The sequence below is a fragment of the Abramis brama genome, assembly GCF_963993115.1.
Source record: "Abramis brama genome assembly, chromosome: 1".
Lineage (NCBI taxonomy): Eukaryota > Metazoa > Chordata > Actinopteri > Cypriniformes > Leuciscidae > Abramis > Abramis brama.
Genome location: NC_139963.1, coordinates 53456411 through 53483943, shown reverse-complemented (window position 1 = coordinate 53483943; position 27533 = coordinate 53456411). Strand labels below are relative to the sequence as shown.

General features: G+C 40.5%; 2 protein-coding genes across 2 annotated transcripts in view; both read left to right on the top strand.

Annotated features, from left to right (window-relative positions):
- The window catches only part of LOC311087880 (uncharacterized protein), a 60573-nt gene extending 35306 nt beyond the window's left edge, over positions 1-25267 (top strand). The window contains exons 5-7 of the mRNA XM_084121357.1: positions 23954-24001; positions 24138-24218; positions 25196-25267. Of these exons, the coding sequence (XP_083977483.1) occupies positions 23954-24001; positions 24138-24218; positions 25196-25251 (185 nt within the window). The 3' untranslated portion in view covers positions 25252-25267. The remainder of the gene's footprint in view (positions 1-23953; positions 24002-24137; positions 24219-25195) is intronic.
- On the top strand, positions 15750-23946 carry LOC311097535 (uncharacterized protein; the record flags this gene model as incomplete). Its single annotated transcript, XM_084137299.1, has 4 exons — positions 15750-16046; positions 19960-20283; positions 20373-20503; positions 23941-23946. Exons 1-4 carry the CDS (start codon positions 15986-15988, stop codon positions 23944-23946), a joined length of 522 nt encoding a protein of 173 aa, XP_083993425.1. The 5' UTR covers positions 15750-15985.
- Positions 25268-27533: the final 2266 nt, after the last annotated feature.

The following is a 27533-nucleotide window of genomic DNA, read 5'->3' as shown; positions in this document are numbered from 1 at the left end:
CATAGTTGGCTCAGCCTGGTTGATATGGCGGATGCAGACAAGGTTCGGTTCCTGGACTCCCCAATCTCCCAGGTTGGGTTGTTCAGCGATGCGGCGGAGAACTGCGCCCAAAAGTTCTCTGCTGCTCAGGAGCAGATGGAGGAGATCCGACACATCCTGCCCCAGCAGCCCGCTGCTGCCATCACCCTGCCGCTGGTGGTAGTTCCTCCACCTGCATGTCGCCGAGGGCGCCCCCCTGCCGCCGCACAAGCTCCCTCTGGGCCACCGCAGCAGCCTTCACTCAGGCCTCAGTGGAGAGCTAGCTGCAGGCAGGCCGCCCAGCCTGTATCAGACGCTGCCAAACCAGGTGGCAAGAGCTCGGGGATGGAGTAGAGAGCTCTTGGAGTCTTTGTTTGTGTAGGTCTGTTCCGCCGCTGGCTCTCGTAAAGCGGAGCCAGTGATACCTACGTTTTCAAAAAAAGAGCAATTTCCTCTGTTCCTGAGTCAATAGAGCTTAAGACTGTTGGTGTGCGACCATGTACAGCCTTGCAACCTTCAGCTACCTCTTGCTTCGCCAGAAAACAGTTGGGTGCAGTTCGAGGACCCGGTTTCACCTTCTCATGCACTCTCTGAGGTCATCTAGAGACAGGTAAGAGTCGCGCACAAGTCAGACCCTGTCTCGAGTCGCCTTCGGGCCTTTCGAGCTGGGTCCCTGTTTGTTGCCTGAAGGCTGTGGTATCCGTGGTTCCGCTGCTTCGCTCAGTTGTAGCACTACATGGTGCTCCTGGCTGATCCAACGGTTCCCCCCGTACCTACAGACTCGGCTTCATTAGCTGGCATTTAGCGTGTTCGAGGACCCGGTCACGCCTTCTCACGCATTCTCTGCCGCTACCTAGAGACAGGTGTTTACAACTCAGACCCTGCTTCGGGCCGCCTTCGGGCCTTCCGAGCTGGGTCCTTGTCTCTAACCCGCTGCCTCACTCTGAGTACGTCTCTGATACCTTGTTGGTCCGTTGTAGCACTGAAAGGTGCTCCCGACCGACTCAGCCGGTTCTTGTATCAAGCCTCCGTTCAAGTTACTACACAGTACACATTACTAATGCACATCCCTATGAATGGTCTGCAGCATGGGGCCTGAAGGACGCGTACTTCAGATATCCACTCCTCCGCAAACACGGGTCATCCTGTGTCTTGCGTTGAGGGGTCGAAGTCTTGGTACAAGTCCCTCCCTTCGAGTGCTACATAGCCAGTTGGGTTTCAGGTTAACTGGAAAGGAGTACTCCTCTACAGACTGAGGAGCTTTTTTCCGGTATGGAGGTGAACTTGGTTTACAAGAGCCTCCTGGGGCATATGTGAGATGCAGCGGCATATAAATGGTTTCCTCCATATGATGACCACTTCAGCACTGACTTTATGACCAAGTTCCTAGGTGGCCATGGCAGAGCAGCATGCTCCGTGTGTTAACAACACCTGGTATGCTGCCAAACCCTTAGCAGTGTTCAGACCTTTTGTTTCTCTCAGCTAATGGCTCCTAGAACAAGTGTCTATTAAACGCTAGCTTAGGGGCCATGTATAACGGGCATGCAGTAAGGATGGCTTGGGCTTACCTCACACTGCATTGGCATTTAGTTACCTCGAGTTGTAGCAGTTTCCTTGCTTGATGCTGCTGCTCAGCAACCCAGTTCAGCGACCGTTGCTCATACTCTTCCCTCGCATATCACAACTCGCCCGCCACCTCCTCCTATGGGGTCAGAAGCTTCTGAGGTTGCTTTTTCCACTTTAAAAATTCCAGTCTGCTCAATCGTGCCGCCCAGGTGGCCTCACGGCAGCTTGTTGCCGAAGAGAGTGAAGACTCCATCCCCAGGCGTTCCAGCTGTCCTGACTCTTCCTCTGAGATTCTCAGGGTTGGAGCACCGTTAGCACCCGAAACCGGGGTGGAGAAATCCAGGTTCTGTTGTGGTGGTTCAGCTATCTACCTCTGAAAGAGCTTAGATACTTTACTTCTGCGAGAGCTCCCTCTAAAGAAAAGAGGCTTGCTTACGATCTGAAGTAGAACCTGTTCGTTGTTGGTGTTCTTCTCATGGGGAGATCCCCGAGAGTGTTCGATCACTTCTGTGCTTCCTTCCTGCAGAAGATGGTTCGGAGTGAGGCTGTTTCACTCCACCCTCAAAATGATTTTGCCTTAAAGCACATAAGGATGCAGTTGAGATATAGGAAGTATGACTTGATCGTCAGGTTCCTGAGCGGTGCAAGGAGATGAAATCTTCCTTGCGCCCCCTCTATAACTTCTTGGGATCTATCTCCAGTGCTACTGCACTTTGAGACCTCCCCCAAGTACTACAGGTAGTTGAGTTAAAAAATCTGTTTCCAGGCGGTTTCCATGCGGAGGTTGGCCTACTAACAAAATTAGTGTGGCCATCATCTTGGTGAAATTCCAAGGTGCACCGTGCCCACCTAGATAGTGAGATCCTCCATAAAGAGAGTCTAGCTCCTTCCTAGGTATTGACACAAGTGCCTCGCTGACAGATTAAGAGTTGTGGGCTGGGTGACACCAGCACATTCGCTAAGAAATTAGCCTATGTGTCGAGCCGGTTGCTTAGTGGGCTCCCTTCATCTTAGCCCGGTTTGTAGTGTCGGCTTTCTGCGCCATTCCCCTCCTATGGACTGGATAAGTGTGCTTTTTGCTCCAGTTGAGTTCCCTCTTCCAAACCCTGTTGAATTGCTCCTCACCCCGTCGGTGTTGGACGTGGCGGAGCGTCCGATACTAACCCTATCACTTGTATGCTTGTGTAACTTGTGTTAGGTGGGGTCCATATGTTGTGATCCTTACGGTGATCCCATATGTGTATTCTTCCATGGGTTGACTCCCTGCGGCGAGCCTGTGTCTTCCCTTGGCAGAGCCTGCTCTACCGTCACTGACTGGTTGCGTTCCCCCCTGTTATTGGCTGGAACCACCTCAGTGACATGCCATATGTTGTACTGCCCGCTAAATTCGCTCAGTCCATATGTGTTCTCCACATGTTACCTCCTTCGGGCAGGATGTGGCTTCCGCAGCGTAGACCTTCCAACGAAAGGTACGCTTTCCCAGTGGTCCTGTGGAAAAGCAGTGACTTTCCTGGCCTAAGCCCTGTCATATTCGCAAGTGTGGAAGATCTGGAGGCTTTTGTTTAGGCACTGGAAGGTGGCAGCATAGTGGTGACTTAGTAGGATCCCAATCAGCCGACACGTCGACTACGTCGAACATGCCCGACTGAAAGGGAACGTCTCGGTTACTTATGTAACCCTCGTTCCCTGAAGGAGAGAACGGAGACGTAGTCCCCTAGCCACTATTGCTGTACCACCGTTTACCTGGGTCCGATCGGCTCCTCAGCAAAAAAAAACTGGTGTGCGCATCCACTTCCGTATTTATACCCGCGCTGCGCTGCGCTGCGGTGCGGGGCGGGGCGGGGCGTGTGATGCGATTCAGCAGGCTTTAAGACGAGTGAAATAATCTAGTGCACGCACACCAACGTGTGTTGTAGTTAATGGTTTGAAGCACGTATCAAAGCTTCAGTGTCAGACTGCCATCACTAGACAGCGGGCCAGACTGGTGGTGCTTCACACACCATGGCAGTGTTGCAAGCCTATTGAGCCGACTCACTGAAGGACCTCAGTCAAGGCAAGGGTGTAATCACATATGAATGGGCTTTACAGAAGAGGGGATTTCTCATTATTATCGATGTTGAAAACAGTTGTGTAATTTTTTTGATTCTTTGATGAATAGAAAGTTCAAAAGAACAACATTTATTTGAAATATAATCTTTTCTAATATTATAAATGTCTTTACTGTCACTTTTGATCAATTTAATGCATCCTTGCTGAATAAAAGTATTCATTTCATTAAAGCTGCAGTCCATAGTTTTTCCTCTTTGTCGCAATCTCTGTTCAAAATCTGCAATTGCACTTATTCACGGAATTATCAACTTTACGTGGGTTGTGCTGCGGCACGGCACAGCGCGGATGAATCCAATGTTTTGAGGAGAATGTGCTCTCGATCTCCACTGTCATCGCTCCTCCTTTTTATGCTTCTCTCTGTGAGAGATATGAGACCGGTGCGTCGCGCAGGTGTTGCTCATCAGTAATCACGCCACCGGCCGTGTTCCGCTCTCTCACGGCCCTCGGCCTCGTCCTACTCGCCACATTGAGAATAAATTTGAAATTGATTATGTATATCATCCACAAGGAGAATAAATAGCGAGAATGCAAATCAGATGATAAAACCTAAAATTGTGCATGACAGAAAATTACATGGGTTCAAGTTCAATGAAAGTATGAGAGCTCAAAAAGTGCCAGGACATCGCTCAGCCCACACAAAATTTTCCACAGTAGTCAACAAAATGGACGACCGGCCAGATTAAATGAGTTAATATATGTTGTCACTAACAAAAAATACTTAAGGTTTGCATTCAGGTGACAGCAGCCAGGAATGGTTCACTCCAGCAATAAGGATCAGAGGAAGTGTGGTTGCATCTTGCAATGATCAGCAAAATGGTTGAAGAGTGTAACATCTGGGTCCAAGCCTCTCACCTTAAACAACACCAACCAGCCTCAACAACCCCACACAGCATAAAGTGGGGGATCAAGGGCACATTCTTGTAACGTCCCTCACTCTCCAACAAGATAAAGCCCATTGCCACGGCTTGCAAAGGGTTACCCTGGTGAAGAGGGAACGTCCACAGGGCGAACAAGATGAACAACAGTTGTGTGAATTATTAAATCAAATTAATTATAGGTATAGGACACTGGAAATCTGGCAATTAGATGCTTTAGTAATGAAAATTATCTTCATAAAAAATCTTGAGCTCCAACTTGACTTTTGACCACTATTTTGAAGTTACTGTACTCTGCCTTTGTATTGTCTGCAAAAAAGTCACACCAAGGCAAATGGCAGTAACTTACACATTATCAATATTTGGTTGCTGATCACCATTTACAAAATCATTATACCGTAAAACTTCAAATAATAGCCGAGTCCCAAATAGACGCCTGTCTCTTTTAAACGCCTGGTGTGACGACAGGTTTGGGTAAATAAAGGCCGGTCTCAAATAGAGGCCTGGTCTGTTTTTTAGTATCGGGTTGTATTTGATCTTCTAATACCCGTCAGATCGTCTGGTCTATGTTTTGATTAGATTTCACGTGACAGACGCAACCGTTCATGAACGACTCATCACTATTCGCGCGCGCGCGCGTGTGTGTGTGAGGGACTCAGAGGGAGAAAGAGGAGATAATATATTTCATTAACTTCGGGATGTTATCCTTAGGTATGTGGCCTGACAGTAGCTTCTGATGAAAGCGAGGATCACCTTATCCATTGTTTTAAAGGGATAGTTCACTTTGAAATAAAATTTTGGTATGTTTTAGCTTAACACATTGATGGCCTAAGACACGAAACGAGCGGTTTGTGTGAGAAAACGAACAGTATTTATATCGTTGTTACCTCTTGAACACAGCCGCGTCCAAATGATCTGAGGGCGCGGGCGGGTATAGATATATACACTAGATGTCGCCTTGGCTACTGCAGTTCATTGGAACGAAACCGTAGCCAAGCGACATCTAGTGTATATATCTATACCCACTTTTATTCAGGTATTGTGTGTGTCAGAAGTGCTTTAGTGACAAATGTATGACACAGGCCACACCGTAATTTAAATGCAGAAAACATTAATGGACAGTAAAACAAAGGCATAGTGCAGTAACTTCAGGATGGTACAGCCTAACTCAATTTGAGCATTACAAACAAAGGCGAAGAAAGGTAACTGGTGTTACGGTGCTCTGCCTTGGTTTTTCCTGTGCTTTTGGAAGTTACTGTTAAGAAAAACCCTCATTTACTTTACATTTACTGGAATTGAGTCAAGATACTGTAAGGGTGGATTTCCTGCAGGGGTTCAAGCTGTTATTTGCAAGATGGTAGAAAACTGTACATTTCTTGTCTATTCCACCCGCTGCCACTTATACCAACGACAGAAATAAGCAAAGTTACAATAGCTTAATATGTGGGAGAGCGTTGCTATAGAGAGTGACAATATTGTATTGCAGTATGTAGCACTTCAAAGTCAATACCAAATCAAAACACATTTTTTGTAATTGAAACGGTTTATTGACAAAATATGGTTATGGTTACACTTAAAATAGTTACAAAATAGATATATGAGATGATGATAACTTATACCATTAATCTTACCCAGCATGTAAAATGTTACGAGAGAGAGAGAGAGAGAGAGAGAGAGAGAGAGAGTGAGAGAAAGAAAAGAGGAAGCAAAGAGAGAGAGCCTCAAGAAAGGGACCCAGAGAATAAGAAGAGAGCCAGAGCATAAAAGAGCCATAGCATCAGTTACAATCTTTTTTTATCCTTTCCCAGACCATGTGACTAAAGAAATGTGAGACATTCAAACTGACCAATCAGATAATTACAACTTCCCCCATTGAACTAAAGGTGTGACAATTCATAGACCCCTGAAGTACACACATCTTGGCCTACAGGCCTTGATCACTATCTGTGCCTTTAGGAACTCCAAATGGTCCTTGTGGTAGAAATAGGGCAGGGGTCAGCAACTGGCCCGCCAGCAATATTTTCTGGCCCGCCGGATTTTTTTTTTTTTTATCAGCCTATTTTTATTTTACAATAACGGTTTATAAATAGGCCCCGTGTATTGGTCCGTGTACTTTTTCATTCATTCATTATTCTATTTCGGAATGAAAGATGAAATTTAAAAAAGGGTGCAGCTTGTTTTTTTTTGTTTAAAAGAAAAAAAAAGCAGAAATGGCTGTATTTTGTTTTCCAAATGGATGACATTTCCGATATTTATTTGTATGTTTATTGTATTTCATAAATAAATACAATAATATAAAAATAAATTAAAATTAAATTAAATTAAACATTGCATTCATATTGTGGGCTCATCTGATTTTTTGTACATAGCATAGCCTACTTTGTTATGATTTTAGTATCATAATGATTAATAAATGCACGCACAATTATCCGTGAACTTGATTTGAACAAATGCCTTTCAACTTCTGTGTGCAAAATTCAGAATGAAATGAATGTGCAGCAATTTGTACAAATAGAGAGTCTGTAGGCTTGTTGTAGCCATTAAATAAGCGCATTTAGTTTCATATTTGTTAAAATATTATAATGTATTTTTTTTTCCATTTATGTTGATTTATGAAAAGTGAACAGCACGAGTAAGATATGGATGCGCTATATATTGAGAGACATGGAGTGGGTCAGACATGATTTTGACCACTTCATTAAAGGTCCCCTATTATGCAAAATTCACTTTTGCATGCTGTTTGGACATAAATGTGTGTTGGCAGTGTGTGTACACAACCAGCCAATAGAGATAAAAATCCACTCACTCTTTTTTTATTAATCCCCATAAATCATCAGCAGTGTCTCCCAACGACCTGTTTTCAGAATGCTGTTTTAGTGACGTCACTAAGCACAGGCCCCGCCCACGAGTGTTGACAGACACTGCCGTTTCAACATAGACCCGCCCTGATCGAGTTCACAGCTGCTGCACTGACGAGAATGTCTCCCAAGAGTTGTAGGTGTTGTGTGGCTGGACGTATTAATCCACATAGCACTCTCTATTTACTGCAGCCAAGACGAGGTGGAATTATTTTGTTTTTAAAGAAAATGCTCCCTCAACTCTACCGAAATTCGTTTATGTACTTGCGCACTTCTTATAACTTACTGTGTTTACTCAGCTCTTACAGTGATTTTCTGAAGTAAAACTGACACTTCATATTTTGTGTGATATACAATAAACTTTATTAAACTCATCAGTATATGTTTGATCATCATTCGGACCTGGTCCGAAACAGCAGACTTGTAGGCTATTAATAATGGATACATACAAGCAGATGACAAATACGTTATAACCATAATTAAACTACTAAACTATACCTGTTAACTTCCATCTCTATACAGCACTCTGACTCTGTAGGCATTATTGTCCGACTCGAAATGAACAACGTTACTGAGAGTTTCTGATATTATCATCATTCCGTGAGATGAAATTGTCCTGAGAGACTGAGCGCGAGCTAATGAAGCTCCGCCCCCTGTGCCGTGCAGCAGCAGCTTATTTGCTTTTAAAGGGCACACACTAAAACAGCGCATTTTTCTGAGCCCCAAAAAATGACAATTTAAACATGTTGTAAAAAATTATCTGTTGGGTATTTTGAGCTAAAACTTCACATACACACTCTGGGGACATCAGAGACTTATTTTACATCTTGTGAAAATGGGCATAATATGGGACCTTTAACAGACAATATAATCATGGAGGCGCCCGCGCGGTCACTTGCATTGCACGTGAACTGGAGCGCATCTCATCCTAACTTAACGAAACTCAGTGTATGCCTCACACAGACATGAGAAATACATCAAATACACAAAGCTTGAAATGTCTTTAAACAAAATAATTCAAAACGAAAAGAAAAAGGCTACTCTCTGATTATGTAATCCATGATGTGCATTTCTCTCTATAGGCGCGTTCACTACGGAGATGGCGATCGTCAACTTCATCTTTGCAGTCGACACGGTCAGAAAACACTAGTTTATTAATAAAAATCAATGCACGCGTCACCGGATTTACAAATACACATCTTGCTTGTTGCACGCACACATATTATGTCGAAATAACGAGATATTATGTTGAAATAACATTATTATTAATAATATATCTTTTAGAATATTTGATTGAATGCTGAAGGTTGCGCTTGTTCAATTTAATAAAATTAAAACTTTAATTGTGATCATTAAAATAATTGAATATTAAATATTTAGTGGCTATATATATATATATATATATATATATATATATATATATATATATATAGTAGCGATAGTTCATTCTAAGTTTACTCAAGTGGAAGAATGTGACTAATAAACTTAGGCCTACTAGCACTATGCATTATATTCTATTCATTATATTTTCGGGACGAAAAAAAAAACCCAGTCCCGCGCAGACCTCCTTAAACCTTAGGTGTGTATGTGTGTGTCCCGAATAAATAATAATAAGAAAAAAGGAATAAAGTTCAAAAGTCGGACTGTAAGTGAATCAGGCATGATTGCTATTCGATTCGATTGCGATTGCTATTGAAATGGGAGGTGAGACAGAGTTCATTAAGAGTATTTAATTTAAATAGTCTTTCAAAACTGGAAATCAGAATCATCTTGCCATTTCACCCATTGGACTAACCTAATCACAGATTTCATTTTGACAGAAGAAACCATAGCTCATAAAAATAACAATATATCCGCCTTTAAAGAAACCTGGAATCCCCTCATAACCTTTCTACAAATTCAACAGTTAATGTAAGCCACGTGCATTCCCATCACCCCCTCTCCACCCCTCCCCTCCAATCATCTCTATCGAACCTCCGAAGACGGGGGGGGGGGGGTGGTGGTTGGGCAAAAAAAAAAAAAAAAAAAGAAAAAAAAAAAGAAAAAAAAAGAGTATTTAATTTGTATCCATAGGCCTACCTCGTGTAGCTGGCCCGCCATCTACTGGCTAAAAAAAATATTGGCCCGCGGCCAAAGTTACTTGCTGACCCCTGAAATAGGGGGTAGAAAAACAGGAAAGCTAATGTCTTTGTTAGTTTCAAATATCTTGGATTATTTCAATCCTACAATTCTTATCCACATGATAAAGGAGGTCTTGAACTTCGACCAAAAAATGAAGTTACTGCCTTTTGCCTTTGTAGGGCAGTATAGACTATAGGGACTCTCACTAAGTACATTATTGTAAAAAATAAATAATCTAGGAATATTATTGATGAAACTTGAGCGTTTTAAAATCCAAATGCAGACATTAATGTATGTCTGTACATTGTATGTCTATGTAGCATAGATGCTACAATTTGTTAATAGTTGCAATAGTTCTCTAAATAAGAGAAAAGTAGCTTTGCAAGACCAGGTCAGAATATACGCATGCAATTCGATTAAAGCTCGCAATACTGGCCAAAAAGAAATTCTGGCTAATCATGAAAATCTGTGAAGTATGGTAATAGTTACGGTAAAAGAAAACCTGTGATGATCAATTATGAACTATTTCAGTTATAATTACCCAAACTAGCTGAGTTAGACAAGAGCTGGGTCATACAGAAGTTAAGTGTCCAGTGTACAGTGTTCAACTTAGTTGGTTATAAAATGATCAGACTGAATAACGACAATGAATTTTCTGACATATAAGACAACCATGGGTGCCAGCTATTATTCTGAGGATGATGACATGCAAAGAGGGTTAAAAGCAGCAGTCATCCATGTTACGAGATGGCGTTGTTTTGAAAGAATTTTGTGATAACATGTCTGATGAATATGTATGAAAGAATGTAAAATAGTTTAAGGTGGATTACAACTGCTTACACACATTTTCAAAACTTTGCCTCTTTTTTTCAAAACACACAAATCCAAGAATTCCACACACAAAATGCAAAATGCCTCACATCTCTTGCAAAATGAAGCACTGCATTCAAAATGTCACAAACATCTCAAAAGCAAACATTTGTATTATGTTGCAAACACCTTTGCCATAATATTATATTTTGGATATATCATATACACACAGTTATTCAAAACCTAAAACTCTTTTTTTCTGAGCTTCTATGTACATTTAATTACAAGATTGAAAGTAATTGGCAGAGAGATGTTGAAAAATTCATGGTAAACACGAAAGCAAGATTGAAACCAAACTATTTATTTTTTCACTGAAAGTGTTTGTGGTTGTGAATATGTAACCGTGATACACGCTAAACGTAAGCTTACACTATGCTAGGTTCGAAAGGAGCTAAGTGATATAAACTGTACCCATTAAAGGAAGTATCAGACCAGGTAAGTAGTAACCAGTAACTTTTCCTCACATTAAGCTGCAAATAACAGTTGAAACACAATTGCATAACATGTATATGAAAAATAAAAAATGGGCCCTTTAAAACAAATGAGTCTCTGGTTTTGTCCTTTTGTAGTCGTTAAAGTCTGTTTTGTGATCACTCTCTGTATTAGTCAGCCCTGTCAATAGTTCGGTGTCAAAAGTGTGTGTCACCAGTTCTGTGACAGTTCCTCTTTTTAAAAGGAAGTTTGCACTTGGATGAAAGAGTGGGTACCAGCTCAGGCGACTGATACTTTCCTACCACCAGGGAAAACGTTTGATGAGTTGGTCTGCGTCTCTTCACGGTCACACTGGGAGGCTCGCCATCGATAGAAAAGGATCTTCCAAGTAGTTTTCACTCTGTCCATAAGACCTGACCTGTTTTTTTTTTTTTCAAACAGGAAATTTAAAACAATGTTCTATATATCTATATGTTGTACAACAATCATACTAAAGCATAACAACCATGTAACATTAAGCATCACATTCTGCATAATACTAAATGATCACATGTTCAGGCCTATTTATCACACTTTAGTTCAAACTTCAAATCTCAACTCAATATCTAGAATATAACATGCACAACCTTATACTTAATTAATAACAGTTGATAATAAATCAACAAAAATGGCATACTCTTATATCCCTGGATTAGAGAAAAACTGTAAACAATACAGGCTCTTCATAAGTTAAGTTGCAACACATAGCTGTAGTTGCAATATTAATACTCTAATTAGAGTACCCTTTTTAGAACAAAATGTTTTATCTACTCACAGCAGAATTTAAACATTAAAGTTTAACATTTCCACTCACAACATTAAAATAAAATCATCATAGAAACCATATAGCATTTTTTATAACATCCCCTTCAATAGAAATGCTGTGTAATTCACTCAGCTAGTCTTTAAAACAAAACAAATGAACATAAAAACAGCTGTGTTCAGGTAACTTAAATATCAGCTTACTATTTCTGTACTCTTTGTAAACTTTGTATCACAGTTAGCAAGCAATATCAACATCATGCAGTTCACTAGCTTACTGAGACAAATACAGGTGGAAAACGGGGTTTTCCAAACTCTCGGTTGCTCCTCCTTATTCTGTCTTCTGTGTTGGTTCTTTAGCTTGCTAATACACTCACTTTTATCACTCTGTTAACTTTAAATCTGTAAATTTCCTCTCGTTTCCCGTTGCCATCAATCGTGTTCGTCTTCTCTCTTTCTCTCACATATTCGCGCGCATGGTCGAATCACGCAATTTGCCTCGTGACCTGTCAATCATGTTCAGCTAGGGAGGAACTATCACTCCTGATTGGCTGATTTCTTCCTAAGGGGATATAGAGAGCCTAAGTCCCTCCCCTTCCGGTCGACCACCATGGAGTTCGGAAAAATATTGTATGGTAGTCAATGCAAGCGGGAAGGAAGTCGACCGGAAGTTGAAGCCGGCCGCGTGCCACCATCTTGTAGCAGAACTTCACCTGCTGTTAGCATCCCATTGACTCCCATTCATTTTGGCGTCACTTTGACAGCGAATAACTTTACATCTGAGGCGTTTGAAGACTCCATTTGTCCATTATTTATTTCTAAAGAAACACGACAATGTATAAAATGCTCCATTACCTTGTAGCTTATGTTATGGCCCCGTAGAAGCAGCTTTTGTAAAAGTAGGCTAACGATTGCGTCATAACCACGCGACTCTCTGTCGCACAGTAGAGAGATTACCGTATGGACAGGAGGAGAAGCTCGCGGACAATCAGGGGCAAAATGACAAAATAATTAATCAGAATACCTAGCAAAAGTTTCTCCTACTCCTAGCTCATGGACACCTCCTACTCACGCTCTCCGTCTCTGCAAGTTTCGGAAGGGAATGATTCAGATTTCTCTTGGCACAGCTACTAGAAGACAGACGGGTTGCTCACGTGATCCGTGTAACGCTTTGCTCGGTTTGAGTCTGCGCGTCAGGAAAGGAAGTGCTAAGAAATCGCTAAAAATGGGCTTCACTTGTCTCAATTGAGATCCAATGAGATGGCTCTGTCCACTTCTTATACTGTCTATGAGTCAATGGCGAGAGACAACAAATATTTTGATCTCGTTTGAATTGTGCCCTGATTTACACATATGATGTTTGTCAATTTAAAAGATGCATTTTAAAGTCAAGAAAGTCGCAGCTTGATGTAAAACTGCTGAGGTATAAGACTGTGAAAATACGTAATTACAAAGACTACAAACCCAGAAGGCGCACATGGGACATCATACCTTTTCTCTCAATGAATGAAGCTAACTTTACTGAAGCTAACGTCTGACATTTTTTCTATAGTCTTATATTATAATCGTAATGTAACACCGTCATGCCTGAGTGTTTTGAGCCAGACTGCACACATACGGATCTTGTGACGTACATAATGGGAGACGAGAGATGTAGTTCATTGAGCGATTTTCACATAAAACTAAACGTTACTCTTCTGTTTTATGACAAACTGCGACTTTCTTGACTTTCATAATTACCTTTTAAATTGACAAACATCATATGTGTAATTCAGGGCACAGTTCAGATGGAATAAAAAGATAAGTTGTCTCTCGCCATTGACTTCCATACATATTTTTTCCGACATAAGGTCCCATGAGCCGGAAGCGGAGGGGAGGGACTTAGGCTCTCTATTACACTATTTTGGCTGTTTTTTCTTAAAGGGATATTAAGCTATTTTGGCAGATTTTTTTCCTAAAGAGATATTACACTATTTTAATACAATTTTAAAGTAATTTTAACCCTGTATTGCCACTAGGTTACAAATACAGTATTGCACAGTTCGAAAAACCTATAACTCGACCTTTGGCCTTTTATAGGCCTATTCTAAAGCCATAATTGATTGGTGTTCAGTAAAGCAATGAGTGTTTGTGTAAGGATGATAAAAATGATGTAATACTGATACATTGAATGGGTTGATATAAGTTAAAAGATACTTAAAATGGTCCATAAAAAGGAGAAAGTTAAAATACACTTATGGTCTGTAGATCGGTAATCCATTGCTTTTTGGGTAAAAGAGGCTAAAGAGATTAATAGGATAAAAAGACGATCTATGTTTAAAATGCTGTTTTATTAACTTCTATAACATTTTGTGGAAATGCACCTTAAATTACAATATGCAGTGTTTGCTTGTTTACGTAAGTTTCACTTTATTTTTGCCATAAGTTTAAGTACCAGTTTGTGATTGGAGGATATGTTAACGATTGCTAATGCCTCGTTCAGCCTGTGTGCGGAACGTGTGGCTTATGTTCGTCCATTACAACATTGGACTTGACTGAAGCTACATCGTGTCCGTGACGTACTTTCTATTTCTTCTTTTACAGAGGCGTAACATTTGCACGCATGAGGAAAATACAATTTGAGAAAATCTAAAAAAATTAGCTGTAACAAATTACATCAATTTTTTTAAGTTAATCCAAAGTATAATTTTTTTCAGTGTAGGCGTTGTTGCCCTTCACTGCAGAAAACTGATGTCTGTGTGTAAATGGCCTTCTTGCAAGAATAAAATACTTAAAAGACAAGTGGGTTTGCTTTTCATTACAGTCTCACCACTACATAGATCATTTCCGCAATACTCTCGAATCTTCGGTTTGTGTTGTTCGTTCATCACGTGACATCCTCATAAACTGAGCTATGCAGTTGGTACCAGATACAGAATTGATTAGGTCACGTCTTGAGTCTTCAGGTTTGATTCGTTCGGTCTTTTGTAACGTAACAAATTGTTCATGACCAGCCCATGACTAATTTACAACAATCCCTGATTTGGCTGATTCTGACGTTAAGTTTTGGATCGAACCAGAATCAGAACACAGGAGAATCACACATGAAATGAAACCTCTACTGGATCAAGATCAGGAAGCTGGCAGGAGTAACATGACAGAGAAGAATCAGTCTGATTCAGTGGAAAAACACACTGAAAAAATGGTTTCAATGAAAAACATAAAACTTTCGCTAAACAATATTTTTTTCAGGCTGTGTGTTGAACAAATATCACATTATAACATTGATTCAATGCCATTACCATTAATTTTTGGATGAAACTTCAACATTGTTGATGTTTATTCAATGCATTGACACATTGACATTGATTTAACATTGTTTTGATGGTGGCTTGCTACTGAAATCTATATGTATAATAAGTTAATAAATATTGATGTAATGAAAATGATTGATGTCTTATTTTATTAGATTCTGGTAAGATTCAATATTAAGTAATATTTCTTAATGGGAATCATGTTTTATTAAATCCATGTATTTTTGTTTGTTTAAAACAAATAATTTATATTAACTTGTATTTTTTTAAAAACGAGAAACAATTGTTTAATTAAATCTATATCTATTTGATTGGAGAAATCAAATAATTTCTAATACGTAATATTTATTAAATGAGATTTCTTTCTATATCTATATATTTTATCTATATATTTTTGTTCAGATCAAAAATGGAATTTAAATTAATTGACTTTCTTCAGCAAAAAAAATAAATAAATAATTTTTTATGTTTTATGAAAATATTGTTTAGGGCAAGTTATTTATTTTTCATTGGCTCAAGTAATAAAATATAGATGTGACCCATTACCCTATTTTTTAATTGGATGAATGAAAACATTTTTACTATATGAAGGATTTTATTTATTTTTTTGCTTCTCCTTTGTTAGACTGTGTATTCTATACTCGTGTAACCTTTCGTCTGGTTTTAATTGAGCAAGGTGACTGTGTGCTTGTGGGCTGTGCTTTTATTGTGACATTACATGTTTTCCATCGTGTTTTCAGAGCTGTGAGCTCACTGTTGAGGTTTGGAAACGTGTTACTCAGAACTCAGTTTGACCACATCGAGCATTGATCATCTCTGAACCGTGTTTACACTGATGATGGCTGTGGATTCTGTTGGTAGTTCCTCTTCTCTCTTTTAGCTGGTTGCTTCAGTTGAGTAGAAGCTGGTGCGGATCTGGACTCTCATGCTAGACTTCATGAGTCTTTACACATGAAGTCAAGGTATTGCTGAACCATTTTTACTGATTTTTACTGAGGGGCTGATGATGTTAAACTGAAGGGAAGACTGACAGAAACAGAAAATGTCTGAAAAGAGTGATTTGTGTCTGCTGGGACTGATCATTCTCTGCTCACTTCTCACAGGTAAACACACATTTCTACTTGCTCTTTAAACTCACGAGAAAGGGTTAAATATAAATATACTTACATAAAAATGTTTTACTAGAGCTGGTCTGGCATGGAGTCTGTGAATGAGTTAGTTTGAACATGCTTTATTCGTCCTCACATTCATGTTCTGATCTCACAGTCACTGTCACTTGCTGTGTACCACCTGATGTATTCTGGTATGTGTATCACATTATATTGATAACTCAGCAGAAAAATAAAAACTTCCATTCCAATTTATTAGCAAAGCTATTTGTGTCACTGAACACTTTTAACTAATAATGTAGATGCCACAACTTATAAAACTGAAATAGTATTTTTTTAAATAAAAATGTAAGTGCATTAAATAAACATTCATAAAACTGTCCGTATGATTAATATTCAACAATATTATTGATCTGTCTGCATTGACACCATTATATGAGAACTGAGCTGAGCTGGACGATGACATCACTGTTTTCAGTCCTGCTGTATATATAAATGAACTAAATTAATAACTAATGATTTTTACAACCTAAATGACCTTGCACAATATGGACAATGACACTATTTTCTTCTAGAGCTAAAGTAAAGCCTTAATAAACTGTGTTGCATTATTTTCCTGTTATCTCTGTAAAGCTGCTTTGAAACGATCTACGTTTTGTAAAAAGCGCTATATAAATAAACGTGACTTGACTATCCTCTACTTTGCTGTAAACTATTTTTTGGTATTTTGATAACTCATCTGCGAGTCGGGATCACAGCGTGCATCCATAAATACTATATATATATATATATATATATATATATATATATATATATATATATATATATATATATTATCCAGTGCAGAAAGACTAGATACCCAATATGCATTGCAGCATGAAGCGTTTGATCGTCACCATTGTTGAGATTCATTCGCTGATTCTTAATGTCTATTTGTGTCTAAATGACACATTTGAAAATTCTTCATTAATTATTATGACATTGCTGGATCTCATACTGTATAATCACAGGGCTATTATAATGTAAAATATAAAATGAATAACACCTCACGAAGATTGCATACTAAAACTAAGTGATGATTTCTTGTTATCATCAATATCTAACCAACATCATCTGGATGTATTCTCGTTTCGCTTTTCCTGTTAAATGAGTCTTACAAACACAGTTACAGCAGACAGAGAAAATATAATGTCTAAAAGTCAAGAGTCACGAGCCCAACTAAAGCAAACAATGATCTCCATGATGGTAATGTCAAATGAAATTTGAAAATCAACTTCTGTAGACTTCTGACCATAGGTGTCATTTACACTGGGGACGCTGGGGACATGTCCCCACCACTGTAATGCTGTTTGTGGAGTTGTTTAATCCTCCTCTGCTGAGATCTTCACAGATTTAATGTCTTCTTTTATTTCATCTAAGGCTGTGGCTGTCACATCCACCGTCTGTCTTCCTCATCTGTCTTTGCACTACACTCCCCAGAATCCTCCTTGGCGCACACCTGCATTCACTCTCCTCTAAGTGATTATCATCATCACCTGTACCTCGTCATCTCACCCCTTTATATTCAGCACTCAACCTTCAGTCATGATCTGGTCTTGTCTAAACTTCACGCCAGAGCTGCCGAGACCAAGACAGTATGCGTCGTGCCCGCCGCCCCTGAGACTGTGAGCGTCATGCCCGCCGCGCCTGTGACTGACAGCGTCGTGCCCGCCAAGCCTATGTCCGAGGTTGATGACTTCAGCGATCTTCCTCCTCTCATCGGCGTCAGCGTCGTTCTCCCCGAGCCAGAGCCAGAGTTTTCAAAGCCCTCTTCATCGCTGGTCCTGTCCAGCTCAGAGCCCTCTTCGCCGCTGGTTCCGCCCAGCTCAAAGCCCTCTTCACCGCTGGTCCCGTCCAGCACAGAGCCTTCACCGCTGGTCCCGAGCCTTCGCCGCTGGTCCCGTCCAGCACAGAGCCTTCGCCGCTGGTCCCATCCAGCACAGAGCCCTCTTCGCCGCTGGTCCTGCCCAGCTCAAAGCCCTCTTTGCCGCTGGTTCCGCCCAGCTCAGAGCCCTCTTCACCCCTGGTCCCGTCCAGCACAGAGCCTTCACCGCTGGTCCCGAGCTTTCGCCGCTGGTCCCGTCCAGCACAGAGCCTTCGCCGCTGGTCACGTCCAGCACAGAGCCCTCTTCACCGCTGGTCCTGCCCAGCTCAAAGCCCTCTTCGCCGCTGGTTCCGCCCAGCTCAGAGCCCTCTTCACCGCTGGTCCCGTCCAGCACAGAGCCTTTACCGCTGGTCCCGAGCCTTTGCCGCTGGTCCCGTCCAGCACAGAGCCTTCGCCGCTGGTCCCGTCCAGCACAGAGCCCTCTTCGCCGCTGGTCCCGCCCAGCTCAGAGCCCTCTTCGCTGCTGGTCCTGCCCAGCTCAAAGCCCTCTTCGCCGCTGGTTCCGCCCAGCTCAACGCCCTCTTCACCGCTGGTCCCGTCCAGCACAGAGCCTTCACCGCTGGTCCCGAGCCTTCGCCGCTGGTCCTGTCCAGCACAGAGCCTTCGCCGCTGGTCCCATCCAGCACAGAGCCCTCTTCGCCGCTGGTCCTGCCCAGCTCAGAGACTTCTTTACCCCTGTTCCTGTCCAGCCCAGAGCCGCCTTCGCCCCCCGTCTCATCCAGCCTTGAACCAGAGCCTGATAATTTCCCCAAGAAAATTTTGGGGGGGGGGGCTATAAGTTCTCTGGGGGGACCGTGGAGGCCTCACCGTTCCCAATGCCATCCTGGCCACCCGAAGGGTCCTCTCTGCCATGGCCGCCAGAAGGGTCCTCTCCGCCATGGCCGCCCGAAGGGTCCTCTCCGCCATGGCCACCCGAAGGGTCCTCTCCGCCATGGCCACCTCCTCAGCCTACTCCGCCATGGCCACCTCCTCAGCCTACTCCGCCATGGCCCCCTGACCAGTCTACTCCGCCATGGCCGTCTGGACCATCCTGGAGTCTGTCCATCTACACCCGGTCCACCTCCCCATCACGGACTCCAGGATGCCCACCCCCCCTCCCGTGTTCTCCTGCCTTTGGCGCGGGTCGCGCCTTGCGGGAGGGGGGAGTAATGTCACATCCACCGTCTGTCTTCCTCATCTGTCTTTGCACTACACTCCCCAGAATCCTCCTTGGCGCACACCTGCATTCACTCTCCTCTAAGTAATTATCATCACCTGTACCTTGTCATCTCACCCCTTTATATTCAGCACTCAACCTTCAGTCATGATCTGGTCTCGTCTATACACGTCAATACAAGACACACAGACTCCCTTCCTACACCTACCTGCATTCTTACCGTCGATCTTGATCTTCTTCAGTCCATCTTCAGAGAATCTTCATCATCTGTATCTGCAAGAGAAAGAGAGACTTTGTTATCATTCAGTTAAGCTTCATCCAATTATCTACTTCCTGTTTACTCACCTTTCACGCTGTATCCAATCCATTCTGCTATTAAAATATCAAACTTACCATCTTGCCTGCTTCGTCTGTACGAAACCTGACAGTGGCTGAAGTCAGTTGTGTGTTTGGAGAATGTTCTTATAAGAAACATCTGTTATCTGGCTGTGCACTCATACTGTGAAATAAAAAAAAAAAATCTAAACAATATAAATTATAAAATTTAATTAAACAGATTTTATTTTAATTATTTAATATATTTTATTTTATAATTTAATATATTGTTATGTATTTTAATTATTTATTTTATATTAATTTATTACATTTCATTAATGAAATTAAAATATAATATAAAAAATATCGCAATAGTTAGCTGTATCAATATTTTTGCTCAGTCCTACCGAATAACTGACATTTGACACTGAGAATGTCCTGATGTCACAGGGGTTTGTTTGTAGTTTCATTTATTAATATAATAATGATCACTGGGATATACTGTGTTTCAGGTATCAGTGGAGTGGATGATGTTCATGTGTTCATCAGATCTGGTGAAAATGTGCATCTGCCCTGTAATAATTCTCTTTCTGACTGCAAATCAACTACATGGATCTACTATAACAGATTCAGACATTCAGAGACAGTTGCACTGATTACTTTAGGGATAAAGAATAAAGACACAGAGAGACATGAGAGATTGAGTCTGGAGTCTGACTGCTCTCTGAACATCAAGAATGTCACAGAAGAAGATTATGGATTATACATCTTCAGACAATATGTGAATGACACTCAACAAGGATTTGATGCACGTGTTTTTCTGCATGTTCTTCATGGTAAGTTTATGATTATGTGGTCAATTTAAAATTCTCCCTTTAAACTTAGATGATGATTGAAGAGTCTGTGATTTGTGTCTTGTGTTCAGTTTCAGTGTCTCCATCATCATCATCATCATCATCATCATCTTCATTCTCACAGACTGAGATCAGTCCAGGCCGCTCTGTGACTCTCTTCTGTCAGTTATATGCATATACTGGATCCTCCTGTGATGATCAGGTTCGTTATGATGGATTTAAGCTGTTGTGGGTGAATCAGACTGGTGTTGATCTGAAGACAGACTCCAGATATTGGATATTATTCTCGTCATCATATCAATATCGCTGTATCATCACTCTGACTACAACACTCCTGAATGAAGATGACAACAGAGAGTGGAGATGTCAGCTTACTCTCAGAAATCAACTTAAGACCTCAGTCAGATACACTGTCAAGTATTCAGGTGAGAAAACAATCTCATGAATCAGTGTTGGAAGAATTTCTGTTAGACATGCTACACTGTAAAATCCAACAGTGATTCTAAGTAATGCTTTTTTAGTTAACTTTACTTAATGTCTTAACTTAATTGTAAAAATCTAGTAACCTAGTTACTAGAAATCTAGAAAAAATCTAGTACTAATCACATACTATGCTTTGAGTACTCAGAAAACCCAAGTTAAGATTAATTGATTGGTTTGAGCTTGGTTTTTGAGGCGGGGAAAATCTTAATGGACTTTTCACTCTTTTCCTCCACTTCTGCAGTTATTTTTCTCTATTTGCATTTACTAATTTCCCAAAGTAATCTTGAATGTTGAAAAATTAATACAACTGAAAAATTTGAGAGAACATCACATAAGCTGACTTCATAAATTGATGTTGATTTCCCTAAAATGTTTTTAGTCACCATTATGGCGATTAATGTTCCCTTTGGTTGGGCACTTGGAACTTCATTATACTATTGTAATTTTCTTCCCATTGATGCAGTGATTGCAACAAGAAATCAATTATTCGGTTTCAAAGGAAGAGAAGTAATGTAATGTATGTGAATGTATGTACATTCACCTAAAGGATTATTAGGAACACCATACTAATACTGTGTTTGACCCCCTTTCGCCTTCAGAACTGCCTTAATTCTATGTGGCATTGATTCAACAAGGTGCTGAAAGCATTCTTTAGAAATGTTGGCCCATATTGATAGGATAGCATCTTGCAGTTGATGGAGATTTGTGGGATGCATATCCAGGGCACGAAGCTCCCGTTCCACCACATCCCAAAGATGCTCTATTGGGTTGAGATCTGGTGACTGTGGGGCCATTTTAGTACAGTGAATTCATTGTCATGTTCAAGAAACCAATTTGAAATGATTCGAGCTTTGTGACATGGTGCATTATCCTGCTGGAAGTAGCCATCAGAGGATGGGTACATGGTGGTCATAAAGGGATGGACATGGTCAGAAACAATGCTCAGGTAGGCCGTGGCATTTAAACGATGCCCAATTGGCACTAAGGGGCCTAAAGTGTGCCAAGAAAACATCCCCCACACCATTACACCACCGCCACCAGCCTGCACAGTGGTAACAAGGCATGATGGATCCATGTTCTCATTTACGCCAAATTCTGACTCTACCATCTGAATGTCTCAACAGAAATCGAGACTCACCAGACCAGGCAACATTTTTCCAGTCTTCAACTGTCCAATTTTGGTGAGCTTATGCAAATTGTAGCCTCTTTTTTCTATTTGTAGTGGAGATGAGTGGTACCCGGTGGGGTCTTCTGCTGTTGTAGCCCATCCGCCTCAAGGTTGTGCGTGTTGTGGCTTCACAAATGCTTTGCTGCATACCTCGGTTGTAACGAGTGGTTATTTCAGTCAAAGATGCTCTTCTATCAGCTTGAATCAGTCGGCCCATTCTCCTCTGACCTCTAGCATCAACAAGGCATTTTCGCCCACAGGACTGCCGCATACTGGATGTTTTTCCCTTTTCACACCATTCTTTGTAAACTCTAGAAATGGTTGTGCGTGAAAATCCCAGTAACTGAGCAGATTGTGAAATACTCAGACCGGCCCGTCTGGCACCAACAACCATGCCACGCTCAAAATTGCTTAAATCACCTTTCTTTCCCATTCTGACATTCAGTTTGGAGTTCAGGAGATTGTCTTGACCAGGACCACACCCCTAAATGCATTGAAGCAACTGCCATGTGATTGGTTGATTAGATAATTGCATTAATGAGAAATTGAACAGGTGTTCCTAATAATCCTTTAGGTGAGTGTATGTATGTATGTATGTATGTGTGTATGAATGATGTATAAAAACTATAATTCATGTCAATTAATGATCGTTTATAATTTTGTTGTTAACACTTATGTCCTAAACACCTTGTGAAACTTTTAATTGGGTTTATATAATCCCTGTATATTTGTGCCAATGTATCTTATAATACGTCTTATAATCTTCTTATAAAGCTTATAATTGATCATACTTGAGTCACACAGACTTCAACATTCAGCCTGCAAAACACAACAATGGTAACAATTATATTTTATTTAAAGTAAATTATCAAGTACTCTCTACAGTTCTTTTTTAGTTACTAGAACTCTTGTGTTAGTGAACTATACTAACTAAGCATTTGTCAGTACCACATACTATTCCTATTTCACTTGTTTTTTTTTTTTTAAGGCAATCGGTTTGAATGCTTTTTTTAAGTAAGTATATAATGACAGATAATCCTAGAGTTATCTGCAAAGCGCTGATGTGAGAAAGACAGTGATGATGTACCTTTAGATACGTGTGTGTTTGTAGTTGGGATCCATAGAGTGTGTGATGTGGACTGGATTCACTGCTGTCGTTAAAGCTTGAGCTGTAAAGGATGAATGTTAGTTCAGATGATTCATACAGATTTCAATCATATTTTAATGAGTTAACAGATGCGGTTTTCTTCTAAAATCAGTCCCTAGATATATAATTGATTCCTCTGTGACAACATTAAGAGATGGAGAACTGTGTGCAAAGTAATAAGTTTGTCAATGTGCTCAAGATTTTTTGGTAACACTTTATTTTATAAGTTAATAGTTAATGATGAGCTAATCATTTACAAAACACGACTATATATTTATAAATTATAAATAAGTGATATGCTAATATTTTATAAATATTTTCATTCAGTTATAAGTCATTTGTAAATGATTAGTTATTTATGAACTAATCATTTACAAAACATGACTATATATGTATAAATTATTAAAAAGTGGTATGCTAACGATTTGCAAATGTTGTAACTTTTTAAACTTGGGTCAATTTGCGTCAACTTTCTGCCACTGCCTTAACCCTACACTATTGCTACTGTGGACCATCCAGCGTCTAACGTCATTTTGTCTGGCCCAATCAGACGTCGGTGGGCGGAGTTAGTGTAAATAGACACTTCACTGTGATTGGCTGAACTCAAAGTAGAAATGGTTTCATGTGTTTACATGTTTACAAATGTTTTCAAACCTGCCCTGTTATAATGCTGAATGAACACAAACCATTAAAGTACATAAATGTATACCAATCACTTTATATTGATGATCCAGAATTCAAGGTCCAGCACATGTTCATAATTTCTGTGATGTGCAGCTCAAGTATTATGTGATGATGATGTTGTGTATATGTGGCATTATGTGTTGAACTGAACTAACAGACGTGATCCACAGATCCAGGAGAAACTGAAGTCAGTGTGACTGCTGGATTATTATACAGAGGTTCATTTATACTGACAGCTTTATAACATTAAACTATCAGTCAGTCTGTAAAAGCTTCATCAATAACTGTTGATAGTTGAATACCCTTGACTTCAGTCATGTACAGTTTCTCTTCTTCCTCTCATGTTTCCTGCAGTGATTGTGACTATTGTTGAGATCGCAGTGTTTGCTGCTCCTACTGTGATTCTTCTTCAGATCATCTGTGCAAGAAGAGCTGGTGAGTTTTGAGCCGCAAACGATCTGATCATTCACACTCATCTGATCTGGAACATCTGCAATCATGATAAAAACACACAGCCCCAGCGCCAGACACAAATTCACGGACGGGCATTACTTTTTTCCAGGGAGATCAACCTCATTGCATAATAACATAAATCGATTATGAACATATGATACAATGATAATGATGGATAGTGCATAATAATATATAATGTATAATGTACTGACTCTAAAGGTCCTTGCACACTGAGTCCGAAATTCTCTTCTGAAATTTTAACACGTTAAAAAATAAATACAACCTCACATTGTGTCAATAACGTTTACACACTGCCTCCAAAACTTTCGTCCGTCATAAAAAAAAATAATCGGACGAGTAGCTAAAATAAATTTTAGACGAAATATTGACTGTTTTTGTTCTATTTTAAAGCCAAAATAGAAATAAAAAACAAAGTTCACAGCATAGCGTGTCTCACAGCAACACTCAATCTTGTTCTGAATGATTCAGCGCTTTGAACGAATTGGTAGAGTCAAAGATTCACTGACCCATTCTTAAACCGATCGGTCTGTGCAGCACCAGTTCAAGTTGAACAAGCCTAGTCTCATTCTTGATGAATCAGACATTTGAATGAATCATTTGAATGAATGACTCAATGACTCGCTTAATAAGACCGCTTGTCACCTGCATTTCCACGCTCACTATCGACAAACCAATCAAATCCGTTTACAATTATTTTTTTAAAAATCAGACCAAACACATTTTTATTTTTATTCAGGAGTTATAAAACGATATCTTTTGATAACAGTAGCCAATTGCTAAAAAAAAAAAAAGTGACTCACAGGGCGGGCCAGGCCCCCAATGGCCTGAAAACAAATACGAGAGGACAGTGAATGGTTTTATTTTTATTTATAAGAGAGGTCAGTCTGTGGTTTTATTTTGAATTATACGAGAGGACAGTCAATGGTTTTATTTTGCAGGGAGGAAGGACTTGCAGAACCCAGAGGAAATCGAGATGCCTGCAATTTTACAATAAAATATTACAATAAAATACTGGTAAGTCTGAGCAAATCTGCAACAATATTTAAAATAGAAAACACTTATAGAGGATTGTTCATTGTTTTATTTTTTTTATTCTCAGAAAAAAAAGAGAGAAAAAAAACCCTCTGACCACCCTGAAGAAATAATGACACCATCAAGTTTAGATTAAAATATTTTTACAAATAACAGGCAATATTTATTTTCATTTATATTAATTTTATGGACATTTGCCTACAGTGTTCAAGGTCATTTTCGTGTGGTTTGTATATAAACTGCTTTAAATATAATATTATATACAGTAATGGACATATTCAGACATGTGTAAAATCCTCTGTTCTGTGTGATGGAGCTGATTTGGTGATGCTGTTACTGTTTTTACCTTCTTATTTTTTATTTTTAATCATTGCTACTCATTTTCCTAGTAAATCCTTCTTCAATTGTGTTTATTTTGTCACCTTTCCTGAGATGTATGACTCTTGAATTTGTTTGACTTAATGATGATTATGGAAGAGTTTATAGATGATTTAATAAATCACCATTATTATGGTCATTTGAAGAGATACAAACAAACAAATTACTTTCTCATTATTTTTTTTCCTTGGGCAATGATTCATTTTTTTTCTTTTGTTTGTTTACTTGCTAGTAAATAGTTTTTTTTTTTGTATCAATGCATCTTTAAAAATAACAGCCATGGGTCTCCTGTGTCATACTGTCATTCAAAAATCTGATCCAAAGCTGTTTTTCTTGTTAAAAATAAAATAAAATTGTTCTCCCAAAAATGTAAACATTTTTAGAGCTTGACATGACTATTTTATTAATTTCCACCCTTGTGTGCCGTATGATTTGGGTGATCGTAGGATAGTGATGGAGGTTCTGCCCGGTAACCATTCCCCGTGGACTCCTCACGATTCCATCACACTGATACCAATGGATTCCATTATTGAGTGCGCTGACCTGTCTGTAATGGATGGGCCAGAGGTTCCATTGGAGGTTCCCCAGGAGGATAGGATGCCGATTGCAACATCGGAGGGTGAGCTGGGCTCTAGAGATGATGACTCAGCTGCGTTGTCCCCTTCAGGGAGTACAACGTTGCCTGAGCCAGATCCACAGTTATCAGCTATGCTGAAACGGGCCGCCGCGGCTGTCGAGCTCGAGTGGAACTCTCCACCGTGTCCCCCTCAGTCACGGTTGGATGATTGGTTTTTAGGAGCGGGCCGTGCTGGTTCTCAGCCTGCCGCCCCAGTGCCTTTCTTTCCCAAGGTGCATGGAGAGCTGACTAGATAATGGATGGCACCTTTTACTGCTGGAAACGATCTGGATAGTTTCTTCCCCCTCACTACCCTTGAAGGAGGAGCTGTGAGAGGTGGCTGTCCCTCCAGCGGACCCTCGTTTCCCCTTGCCGGCCTGTGAGTTTGTCTGTTTTTATGGACGGAGCTTATAGAGCTTGCGGGCAAGCTGCTTCCTCTCTGCATGCCATGCCGTTGTTACAGGTCTACCAGGCCAAAACACTCATGGATATGCACAAGGGTAGTTTAGAGTGTGTTCAAGGACCCGGTCACGCCTTTCTCATTCTCTCCCGCTACCTAGAGACAGGTGTTTACAACTCAGATCCTACTTCAGGCCGCCTTTGGGCCTTCCTAGCTGGGTCCCTGTCACTAACCTGCTGCCTCACTCTGAGTACGTCTCTGATAGCTTGGGCCCCCTGTGTTGGTCCGTTGTAGCAATGAAAGGTGCTACCGACCGACTCAGCCGGTTCTTGTATCATCAGACTCGGCTAGACGATTCAGTTCGTCCGGCACCAGCCCATGTGCAGCGCTGTTTATTACACATCTGTGTTCCGAATTGTGCTGCCGTGTGTGCGGTCGTCGCTTCCTACTAGCGAAGGTTGCGATCGAGCCGTTCCTCCAGCCGATATGAAAATAGGCTTCTAAGTGAGGCCTGTTCTTCATGCATGAAATATGCATTCATTCATGCATTAATATCTCATGAATCATCAGGAACTAACACGAGTTCAACGTTTTTCATTCATGACTTCATGGATGAACAACACCTTAATTAAAACATTAACTAAGATGAGTACATCATCATGAATTATGATTTATTACGCATGATCATGATGTTTTCTTTGTTTACAAAAAAAATTGGTCTTTACCACCCATTGTGGATAAAGCTATGGTTATGGTACATGAATCATCATGAATTCATGCATAAAAAAGCATTAATTCATGCATGCAAGACTACTCTTCGAATTATTAAAGGAATGTACAAAAATCCACA